At 35.7% G+C, this 12526-nt stretch overlaps 1 protein-coding gene across 2 annotated transcripts in view; it reads right to left on the bottom strand.

The window, feature by feature from the left end:
• Window positions 1-12526, bottom strand: part of KATNA1 (katanin catalytic subunit A1) — a 31796-nt gene that overhangs the window by 15358 nt on the left and 3912 nt on the right. For both annotated transcript variants that reach the window (XM_036766790.1, XM_036766789.1), the window contains exons 2-4: window positions 6671-6845; window positions 4503-4660; window positions 1386-1572 (exon numbers count right to left, since the gene is read on the bottom strand). In XM_036766790.1, coding sequence (XP_036622685.1) covers window positions 1386-1572; window positions 4503-4660; window positions 6671-6832 — 507 coding nt within the window. In that variant the 5' untranslated portion in view covers window positions 6833-6845. The remainder of the gene's footprint in view (window positions 1-1385; window positions 1573-4502; window positions 4661-6670; window positions 6846-12526) is intronic.

Raw genomic sequence — 12526 nt, 5'->3', positions numbered from 1 at the left:
ACAGGTTAGAAGACTAAATGTATTCATCTACATTCTCAATTCAGAAGTGGGCTTTTGTGGGGAAAAAAACAGCTCTTCTCTGACTACTGGAAAGGAATGTATGTGTCTATACCTATATGAATAGTACTTTACCTTCGTAAAGGGCTTTTTGGGCTAAAAATTCTACTTAGTATCCTTATGTAAAATATACACTTTACTAAAAAAGTTAAATAATAAAAGGTTTTATATTAAAAAACAGAAAAAAAAACAAGTGGGGTGAGGGTAGGGTGCTAACTCCCTTCTTATTTCAAGTTGTTTCATCAATGTGTCCAAACTTAAATTCTATTTTTACCCTATTCCTCCAAGCTTACATTCCTATATTAGCAATTAGATAAAATAAGAGGCTTTTTAAAAAAAAATATGCAGTGGGATCTACTAAATGGAAACTCAAATAAAAAAAGACATACTGTGAAATTTGAAAAAAACATAAGTGACTTCATCAATAACTTTTTATCTCATTTCCCAGGACTTCAGTTGCTTCATAAATCCTTTATTACCTGGAATACATGGGAAACGGGACACTCTGCTATAATTTTCAAAAAGTCATCTTCGTTACATTTATTAGTAATTTTTTTTCCTGCCAATCTTTGCCAACTAACTGACTTATATTCAAAGTGTCAATTCTCACTGTACATGTATGTGGGGATACATACATGAATACATACACACATATATAAATACGGTGGATACAGAATGTAAAGTATTGAAGTCAGCACAATAAAGAAAAAGGAGCACTGGACTAAGAAAAATAAATGGAGTTATATTTAGGCTCTACCCTGTGTGACCTGGGTAATTTCATAACTTTGGGAGAGGTACTTAACCTCTTGGGGCCTTGGGTTCCTTGGCTATAAAGATGTGGGATTGGACTAGCAAATTACCAAGGCCCCTTCCAGCTGTTAATTTTGTATATATTTCTAGAACAGGCCTGTACAACCTGTGGCCCTCCAAAGGATTGTGGGTGGCTGGCGAAAAATGTACAGGATGTTTTCCTACATTTTTTTCACAGGCTGCCCAAAATCCTTTCGCATGCCACACATGGCCCACAGACTGCAGGTTGTACATGCCTGTTCTAGAAGCTGGATGGGTGTGTGTGGTTTTTCAAAAAAGGATGAATATCTGTGATACTGTTTGCCTTCATTTGTTCAATGGAATATAGGAAAACTAATAATTTGGGGCTATGGTTAGTAGGGTTCAGGTTATCTGAAGTTTTATACTGTAGCTTACTTTGAAAAATCAATAGTTTGGGAATACAACTAGCCAAAATCTCAAATTTTTACTTCCATCTGTTAAATATACAACTTGAAATTTCACTTTTTCTTGTGGGAAAAAAATTAAATAATTTTTACCTTTTCTTCTCTTCCTTTATTTTGTTGCTCTTTCTTTTCTCGACAACGGACTGCTTTTCCTTTGTCATTATTAGGATTTTGTGAAGACGGACGATGAGGAACCTTGACTGCTGCGCTTGGACGGTTACCGTGGATTCTAGCGTCACTATACTGAGGAGACTGACGTTTTCTGGGTCCTGGTGATGGTCTGATTAGTGAAAACAGATCATACTATAAAAACAGGTGAGCCTGGTGGTGGCAGAGGACAAGTTATTTTGACTGACTGAAAAAAGTGAACAAGATAAAAAAAGAATATGAAAGGCACGAGGTAACAAGGCACAAATAGGGAGTCCTGATATTTGAATCTAAGGTGTGGATTTGGTCCAAAGATTAATTGAAAGTAAGAAGAAAAGTAGTATTGAAAGCAGTAACCATGAAAAAGGATCTCTGAAATTATTTGGACACATCAAGAAGTATTTATTAAGTCATTATTGTGTTCTTAGTATTGTGTCAGGAACGGAGAAGAATGTAAAACTAATCCAAAGTCCTTGTTTTCAATTAAATTTAAATGAATTTATAATTTAGTTGATACACAAGAAAGATATATAAAACTGGATCCTTGTGGGCTTGGGTAGTTAGACGTGGCTTTATGAAAGATTTGAACTAAAGTGAAAGGAAGTACAAGAGCTAGACTGCTAGAAAAGCATAAAGGCAAAACAGCCAAAAGGGAAAACCAATCATACTAATGATGACCATGATGAAGAGAACTGACATTTACACAAAGCTTCATACACATACATGTGTATCTCACAACAACCCAGCAAGGACCTACAAGTGTTATTAATCCCCACTACACAGATTAAGAAAGTGAAGGCAAGAGAGGTTAAATTACATGTCTGTGGTCAAAGAGCTAATAGGTATCAGATCCAGTATTCAAATCCAGGTCTCCTGGCTCTGACCCCAGCAGGAGGGATAACAATGAAACTTCCTGACTGGAATAAAGGATTCATGTTGGATAGCATTAGGAAGAAAATGTAATATTAGATAAATAGGGCCAAGGGATGGAAGACTGAAGGCTAGGTTGGAAATTTGGGCAACAAATTCCACTATAGATCTTAATCAGTAAAGTATGATGAAAGTGAAGATGAATCTAGTGGTAATATATACGTGATCAAATACAGAGGGAGAAAATAAAGGCAGGAGATCAGCTAAATGACTATTATAGCAATTTAGGCATAAATTTAATAGGGGACTAACCTAAGGCAGTAGCAACAAGATGGGAGTCAATAAATAGTCAATAAGCATTTATTAAACACCTACCATGTACTAGGCACTGTGCTAAGCCCTAGAGATACAAATATAAAAAAGACAGTCCCTGCCTTCAAGAAGTTTATGACCTAATGGTGGAAGACACTAAAGAAAGGGAACAGTGATGGGGGTGATGATGGAAAAGCCAAAAAAGAAAATGATTAACAGAAAAAGGCAGCTCAACTCAATTTCAATGAACAATCTTGGTTCTGGAGAACATGGGGTATAATGTATATTCTTCATCTCAATAGAACAGTGGGAGACTATGGATGTGGAATGCCAGAAAGGGTTGCTTTGTCAGTTAGTTGTGCTTAATTGTTTTTTCATAACTTGGAGGACAGAGACTACATCAGAAAATGACTGATGTTAAAAAAAAAGCATCAATTACGAAAAAGAAAAAACAATTAATCTGAAAAGTAACCAATTCAAACAACATTGTCAAGTGAGACAAACTGGATATGGGAGACTCAAAATGACCAAAGCAAGAAAAAATAACTAAACTTGTCAGCTACACAAAAAACTTAGTAAAAGAGAAAGAATAAAGGACCCATTTTAAAAAGTGTGAGACTGAGGTGATGAAAAGACATCAAAATAAAAATGTTCTTTGGGCAACTGGAATTTAAGTGATGACAAGGCTGAAGTGAGTCATTACTGCAATATAAGAGTTTAAAGCTTTCTGAAAAAATAAGTATAAAGTAAGAAAAGCCAGAACATTGGGGATTGGACCTTCAGGGAAACCAGGTTAAAGGGCATGAAGAAGAAATAGATAGATGAAGATGGAAAGAAGCAACAAATGACCCCAATGAAGTAGGCTTTACAGTAATAGTCTAGGGAATTAAAAACCAGGTTCCAGTAGAGGTACTATAAATAACAGAAATTCACAGTCATATTGTCTTTGAAGGCTTATAAAGCACTTTACAAAATTTTGTTTAACCTTAGAGATATTGTTAACGAAACATTAATAAATGATTGCCTTGGAGAAGCCACTGATGAATAGCTGAAAAGAGAATTCCAAAGAGAGTAAGTAATATTAGGTTATCTGCATTATTCAGAGATGAACATCACTGAATTTTAGAGTCAGAAAGAACCTAATAACACATACTCAGTGAGGAATTCCTTTCACAAGATTACTAGAAGACAGATTTTTTTCTGATTTACACTAGTAAAGGGGAGTCTCTCCAGGGTCAGGATGTTTGGACAATGGACAGCAATATTTATTAGAAAATTCATATCAATCAACAAGCATTTATTGTAAATGCTTACTGTATGCCAAGCACTTAGTGCTAGGGATACAAAGAAAGGCTGCCCCAAAGAACATACATTCTAATGGGGAAACATAAAAAACAAGGTGAATATGGATTACCAAGGAAGAGGCAACAGCATCAAAGATTTCTTAGAGAAGGAAAAGGTACAGGAAAAAGGAACTTACAGGTGTAAATGTTAAAGAAACAAAGATAAAATAACATTAAGATGACTGGTAAAAAACTTTAGGAGTTTACAATCAGAAAATAAGAGGAGTGAGATGAGAAAATTGATAGCAAAGAAGGGATTCATCTCTGTTCAATCGATAAATCAGCAAGCATTTATTAAACACCTATAAGATACTTTCTCTTGTGTGACAGTCTACCGGACTAAGATTTCTATATTGATGGGGCAAAACTTTTATAAAGAGCCAAAAGTTATCAAGGATGTAGTAAAGAAGGCTAAGAAAGCAACATTACTAGATACGGTATGAACTGTAATTAGAGAATTATTTTAAATTAGCCAAAAATCACAAAACCCTTATTTCTGATTTATTCCTAATATGTCTCCTAAAAGATCCCTACTTACCTTCGTTCAACAGGTACTGGCAAAGACCAAACTTCTCCCTCTGAAGCTGGAAGTTCGTGATGAGCAGCTTTCAAAGGAGTGCTATCTAATTTAAAGCTTTCTAGTGTTTTCATGATATCCTTAACATGTTTAGCTTCCACACTTATCTCTTGCCAAACCTGGTTAGAAAGGAAAAACATGATCTTTAAACTCAAATGACTTACAAAATCAGCATCACAAATATTATAAATCTGTATTTAGACAAAAAAAAATTTTAACTAGATAATCCAAGAATGAAGCTTTAAAGGCTTCCTGTTATACTCCCAAATGCAACAGCAACTATAACAAGTCAGAAGAATGGTTTCATACTTTTTTCTTAAATTATAGACAACTACAGACTTCTGATTCTAAGTCAAGAATCTAATAAAAATATAGCTAACTTAACAAAGCAAAAATAAGTCAAATACGTAATTTAAAAAAAAAAACAGACCCTTACATACTGACCTCAACCTCTTTTCTCACCCAGAGTAAAATAATAAAATTGACTAAATTTAACTTTATATTTTCTCAGTGTTACCTTTCTGATTTCTGATATAACCTCTAATTAATTGTCCAATATAGGCCATAAGGAGGAATGTGGAAAAAAAGAAATGGCTCTGATAAATCTACAACTTGCATAACTAAAAGTTGAATGAAAAGAAGACTATACATCAAAACCAAAAATTAACTAATTTATTCTTCAGCAAAGACACAACAAAAAAACCCAATCTTTTCCTACACATAAATAAAAGAGAAGCTTTATTCAATGACAGAAGGTTAACTATGTAAAGTATTAGAAATGGGTTCAAAATTACCTTGCCATTGTTAAAGCTGAGTTAATATATGAACACTACTTATGAACTACATAGAAAAAATAAAAGCATTTTTAACAAAATATGTAAGACACTGATTCACAAACAGGAAGAGGAAAAAAAGGTCTGAAATGTCTTTCAATGATGCCTGGAAGGGGACCAACAGTCAATACCAAAGAAACAGCTCATTGGATCTATATGGCTATCCTAGTAAAATACAATACTGAAGTAAGTTACTTAAAACATCTTTGTATTTTCTTTGCTATAATACTGTATAATTGAACCTTGCTATGGCATCATCCCTGATACTTGTCACCCTACAGAAACATCTAATGGGTGATAATGAAGCCTCAAAAAGCCCTCCTAAGATGCCCTAATCCTATATCGAATTTGGTTCTAAAGAAAATGTTGAATTCATTGCCAATGTATTTTGTGAAAAAATACTGGCTTATAATTAGGTTGTCAGAATGATACTAAGTAAACCTCCCTTTATCAACCTATAGCTGGAATGACTAAGTGGGATATAATGGGGTTTTTACCATAGATAGTAGTTCTATTTAAATGCCAAAACTCATATAATAAGATTCCATGTTCTAAAAAGATTGTACTGCATCTATATATAACTTTGAATCTTTCAAATCCTTCTTAAAAGTTATCTGAGTAACGAAACCATTAAAGCAAAAGTAAATAACAACCAATCAATAAGGTTTTATCAAGTACCACTAAGTTCTAGATACTTTACTAGGCATGGATACACAAAGAAAAAAATTAAGCAGTCCCTTCCTCTGAGAAGTTTTCACTCTATAATGAGAAAACATGTACACATAAGCATAAACAAAATAAAACAGATGACAAATGTTTTTTGGGGGAAGAGGGTACTAAGTAGTGTGGTGAGGAGAAAATCAGGGAAAAATTTCAGGTAAAAAGTGATGTTTAAGCTGAACTTTGAAGGAAACTAGAGATTCTAAAGGCAGAGGCAATGAAGAAGTATATTCCCAAATAGAAAGGGGGGGCGGGGCCCCACACCCCAGGCACCAACGTAAAGGCACAGAAATGGGATAAGGAAAGCTGTGTATGAGGAACAGGAAGGCAACCAGTTTGGCTGGACTTCAGAATGAATGAAGGAGAACAATGTGCAATAAGACTAGAAAGGTAGTTTGGAGTCAGATTGTGAGGGCCCTTAAACGCCAAACAGAAGAGTTTGTATTTGTAGAGGCAACAGTGAGTCACTGTAGCTCACTGAGTGATATGGTCAGACCTGTGCTTTAGATTTAGAACAAACACTTTGACTGCATGTGTAGGATGGAGAGTGGAGAAATTTGGGATATGATTTCTCACCTGTTGCCATTTTTGCTGGAGGTATGTATCTTTGACTGAGTACAGATATTTGTTCATTTGATCAAGCACTCCCTGATAATAGACCATCGCAGAGTCATAGTTTCCCAGCAAAGCATATTCACGAGCCAATTTTACATTTTCACTAATCATAAGAAGACTCATGCTCAAATGCAAGCTGAAAAAAAAAGAAATATTTTTCATGTTGCATGTCTATTAACAGTAGGCATCCCAAACAGGGCCTAATAAGCAGAGAGACAAAAAGGAACATTACCCAAGGCACAGAGTGCCAGAAGAGCCCAGCTCAGACTATATCATTACCATAAGGGGTGGGGGGGGAGAAGTGGGGGAAGCCTGTGGATGAATTTTAAGCTTTTGAAAAGACATTATTCCAAGTTACAAACTAACTAGGATTTGTGAATACAAAACTAATCAGAAGCTATTTTAATAATTCAGATTAGATGAATCCAAGGTTGTGATCCTGGGTAACCAGAAAGATGACAGTGCCCTTGGGAAAAGGGAATGTTTTAAGGGGAAACAGGGGATCCCTGCTGACTTTTCCTAGGTTATAAACTTAATCTCAAAGAAAAATGTACAGTATAGCTATTCAGGGGGATAGTAGACATGAGAAACACTAACTTATAAATACATAATGAGAAGACCCAAAGCTATAAATCTATATTTGACACAGAAAAATAGCGCTTGGGTATAAATCATCCCTTTGACAATCTAAAGTAGAACTATTACACTGGATGGGCAATGTGGCCCTTGGCCCAATATGACAACTCAATTTCTTAGCCATTTATTATAGCAAATTTATATTTAGGAGTTTGAGAGTAAGTAAAACAGGCCTTTAATAAATCTTGATTGTGAGAGATATTTAAATTTGAAAACAGAAGTCAATTCAAATCTTGCCTTTCAGGTAACTTATAATTTTACTATTATGAATGATCTGATTTATGAAATAGTTTATCAAACAAATTAGAGGTGGCAGTTTTATTCTTTCAAAGATCCTACCACAGATTTCCTATTTACATATTTAACTTTTTTGCAATTAAAAAACTAATATTTCCTTTTTGTTTTTGTTTAGTAAATGGCTTCTACTTTATTATAAAATTATCAAGTTCTCTGAGGTACAGAATGCATAGAAGAGAATAAAGAATAGCAAAATGTCACACAACATTTGGGGACCTTTAAAATTGTATAAATATTTACTTTCTTGGAATCAGATACATGCTACAGGCTATATTAAGATAACATATTTGGGGCAGCTAGGTGGTGCAGTGAGTAGAGCACCAGCCTTGGAATCGGGAGGACCTGAGTTCAAATCTGGCCTTAGACACTTGACACACTTACTAGCTGTGTGACCTCGGGCAAGTCACTTAACCCCAACTGCCCTGTCTACCCCCCTCCAAAAAAAAAAAAGAGAACATACTGATTTTACTTAGAATAATTTTATTTTTATAACACTGGTTAATATTAACATAAATATTAATATAATCAGCTTTTATTGTTATAAAGACAGAAAGACAAGGTGGAAATCTGTTTTGCTTCATTATGCATATTCATTACAAGAATTTTGTTTTCCTTTGCTTTTCCAATTGGAGGAGGGAGGCACAAAGAAAGGGAATGAAGATAGTGTTCTAAAAAGAGGGGGAAAGGAGACAAGACTTCAGAACAGAAGGCCAGAAGGAATCACAAACAGGACAGATCTGAAAATTATATGTTGAATTTATTATACACAGTTAGTTACCCTTCCACATCACAACTTTCCCCATTGCAGCTTCGATATATCAGGAGTCAGCATAAGAAATCAAATGGGAATTTGGGGGGAATTTTGTGGACACTGCAGACAACACACAAAGACCAACAGACGACACAGTGAGCCTATGACCAAATACTTAACCAGTTTTTACAATAATACTGTAAACATCCCACAAAAGAAAAAGAAAAAAAATTCAGACTTCTTCTCTGGTCTAGTATGAAGGGAGTTTCTAGATCATGAGGGTGTTGTACTCCTAACCTTCCCCACCCCCAATGTGGAAGGAATAACTGTAATTTAAAAGGGTTCCACAAACAATCCTCTCTTGTTTTACAATATATAGAAGTGCTCATTTCATTGAGATTGAAAGGATACTGGTGCCTTCAAAAGAAATATGGAAGTTTAGAAGAGGAAAGAGTTTAGGGGAAAAGTTAATGAGTTTAGTTTTAGACATGCTGATTTCAAGATGTCTCCAGGATATCCAGTATGAAATAGCCAATAAAGAATTAGTGTTCTGGAACTAAAGTTAGAGATTTGGGATGAACACACAGATCTACGCTAATAGGGTTATCAAGAAATGAGAGAGGAAGAAGAGGAGGTAAGGACTGAACTTTGGTGTATACCCATAGTTAAAAAGTATGATATGGATGATGAGCCAGCAAAAGAAATGTTGTAGTCACATAGTAAGAGAACCAGCAGAGAACTGTCACAAATAACCAGAGAGGAAAAGAATATGCAGGAAGAAAGAGTGTTCAACAGTGTCAAATGCAAGATCAAGAAGGATGTCAAATAGGTTGACAGTCAAATTAAATCAGCAAATTAAAATAATCACCAGGCTCATTGGGAAGAAGTTTCAGCTGAGTGATGAGGTTAGAAGCCAGTTTGCAAACAGCTGAAGAATGAGTGGCAAGTTTCATCATGAGTCCTCTTGGAAACATGGTTTGGTCATTACGCTGATGAGAGCTCCTAAGTCTTTCAAAGGTGTTTGTCTTTACAATACTGTTGTCACTATATAAATTGTTCTGGTTTTGCTCACTTCACATTACATCAGTTTATACAAGTCTTTCCAGGTTTCTCTGCAACTTCCCTGCAAACTCTTCCCTCTTTTAAACGTACGTGTACGTGTGTACATGTGTGTGTATTTTTCGAAGGCACCAATATCCTTTCAGTCTCTTGGGACTGTAGCCTTATCTTCATCCTAGACTCCTCTCTTTCATTCCATGCATTTCTTACAGCATACCAGTATTTCCATCACCCTTCTATATCATAACTTGTTCAGTCATTCCCTCACTGATGAGCATCCCATTTTCCATTCTTAGCCACTGCAGAGCTATAAATATTTTTGTAAATCTTAGTTTGTTTTGTTTAGGATTAACTCCCCTCCCCTTATTTACCCTTTTTCCTTCTCTCCTTCCTTTCCTTTTGGTTCCCTGATGAGTGAAATGTATTTCTGAACTCCTCTGTGTATGTGTTCTTCCCTCCTTTGACCAGTTTAGATATAAATAAGGTTCAAATGTGAGCTGCTCCCTCCACTCCTTCCTCCTTATTAGTATACACTTCTCTATTTGTTCATTCTTGTTATGTAGGATAATTTTTCCTAATCTTCCTCCTCTTTTCCCCTCACCTCCATGTTTTCCTTATCTCCTTCCTTGCCATTCTTCGAAGATCAAGATTTAACAGAACCACTCCCAGTCCTTTTAGTTAGAATTCTTCTATGACACTTAATGATAGGGTTCAGAAGGGACAGGCCTGTCTCATCTCTATATTCAAATATAAAGTTTATCCTTGTTTAGTCCCTTATGATTGTTTGTTCAAGGTTATCTTTTTTATGTTTATCTTGACTCTTCTGTTTATGATTCAAAGTCTCTACTTAGCTCTGATCTTTTCATCAGGAAGGCTTGGAAGTCCTCTATTTCATTAAAAATTCACTTTTCCCCATCTAGCATTACATTCAGTCTTGCTAAGTTATTCTTAGTTGTAATCCTGTATCTTTAGGCTTTGGGAATATCATATTCCAAGGTCTCCATTCTTTTATAATACAGTGGCAGTTAAATCATAAATGATTCTAACTATGGTTCCTCAGTATTTGAATTCTTTTTTTCTGGCTGCTTGCAATATTTTTTGATTTGATCTGGAAGCTCTGGATTTTGGCTACGATTTTCCTAGGAGGTTTTTTTCATTTTGAGGTACCTTGCAGGAGGTGATATCTTTCTGGGAGATCTACTTTGCTCTCTGGTTCTAAGAGATTTTGGTAGTTTTATGATTTCTTTAAATATGTCTAAACTCTTTTTTTGGTTATGGCTTTTAAGTATTCCAGTGGTTCTTAAATTATCTAACTTTGATTGTTTTCTGGATTAGATGTTTTTGCTATGCGATAACTTATATTCTCTGTTGTTTTTTCCAGTCTTTTGACTTTGTTTTACCATTTTTTGTCTCAAGGAATCTTTAGCTTTTATTTGGGTTTATCCTCATTTTCAGGGAATCTGTTGTTAGGGTAAAGCTCTACATCTCTTTTGTCAAGTTATTAGTTCTTTCTTTCACAGTTCTATTTTTTTTTCTAATTTTTCCCGTATGTACTTTAATTTCATTAAAAAAATCATTTTTAAGCTTTTAAAAACTTGCTCCCTCTTAGAAATTGTAGTTGAATTTATGCCCAACTTCCACTTTCCTTTGAAGCTTTGCTTGTAGATATTATGGAAACCATTTTCTTCCACTGGGTTTGTATCTTGAGATTCCCAGTCAAGATACTAAGTCTTTAAGATGGGATTCCTTTTTTGTTGCTGATTCTTCCAGCGTACTTCTTGACTTCAGGCATTAGGTTAGACAGGCTTTGCATGCTTCTGGATGAAAGGTCTGGACTGGTCCTTCTGTTGCTTTCTTGGGGTATTGATTGTTGTATTATTTCTGGATTTCAGAGACAACTCAGGCTGGGGACCTAAAAGCTTCAGTGCTCCCAAAGTGGTATGACTCAAAGCAAAGACTGATCACTGCTCTCTTGGCTTGAACTTTGCAAGTTTATAAATTGGCTTTGAGTCTTAGCTACGGTCTGTGGGCTTGCCTCCTTTGGAGTTTCAATAGCTGCTGCTGACCTTAGTTTTCAGCTAAGAGGAAAGCTCTCCTGGTTCAGAACAACACAGCAGTTGGCTCCCTTTTAGTCTAGGACTCCTGCATTGGTTATTCCTCTGCAGGCTTCAGCCTGGTTTAGAGGCTGGGAACTAAAACCCCACTCAGATCCTAGAATCCAAGTCACACAGCTGTTGCTTGCTTCTGAACTTGCTCCTTGCTCAGTAACCAGCTAAGAAATCCTGACCAATCCTCACCTTAGAATGCCATCCCTCAGCAAAGGTCCCCTCCTCAGTCTGCTCTTGATCTGTGGCCCAGAACTGGATAGTGAGCAACACAGCTGCCAATTGGTACCTTTTCCAGAACAAGTTTAGGCACCTCTATGCTGGATCTAGGACCTCTACTTGCCTCTTTCACAATGGAATGCTCCCAGAAGCATGCTCCTCACCAGACCCTGTCCCCAATGTCCACATACTTCTCCCTATGCTGACTGACATGGGCTGGAAAAAAAAAATGACTCACTTTCACCTTTTTTTATTGGATTTTCTGATCAGGAATAAGTCTGGTACATCTTCTAAATCTGTTTGGAGGTCTTAGAGTGAGGGTGGGGGTGGGTGGAGGGTGGAAGTAATGTACTTTTTTTGACTACTCCACTAACTTGACTCCCTCCAGCCCTTAAATTTATTTTTAATGGGACTCAAGAGAACAAAGACTTTTTGGCAGTTGGGGAGGCATTTCTCCTACTGCAAAATACTCTAATAACAAGCGTAGGCAATATATTATTCAATGTACTCTTTGAAAGAATAAGTAAAACAATGTCTTATGTGATCTAGAATTAATTAGAAATGCAATGATTAATCAAAATAGATTTTAATCTATATTGATTTACTAAGCAAGACAAAATATCTATCCCATATTGGTTTTTCTAATACAGATAAGAAAACTTTGTTTGCTAATCATAAAAAAAAAACAAACAATGGAGGCATTTTGAGAAATGTCCTGTCATGGAAGATGGCATAGTAGGTACAGTGGAA

This window comes from Trichosurus vulpecula, chromosome 7, assembly GCF_011100635.1.
Source record: "Trichosurus vulpecula isolate mTriVul1 chromosome 7, mTriVul1.pri, whole genome shotgun sequence".
Lineage (NCBI taxonomy): Eukaryota > Metazoa > Chordata > Mammalia > Diprotodontia > Phalangeridae > Trichosurus > Trichosurus vulpecula.
This window is presented reverse-complemented; position numbering and strand designations above follow the sequence as displayed.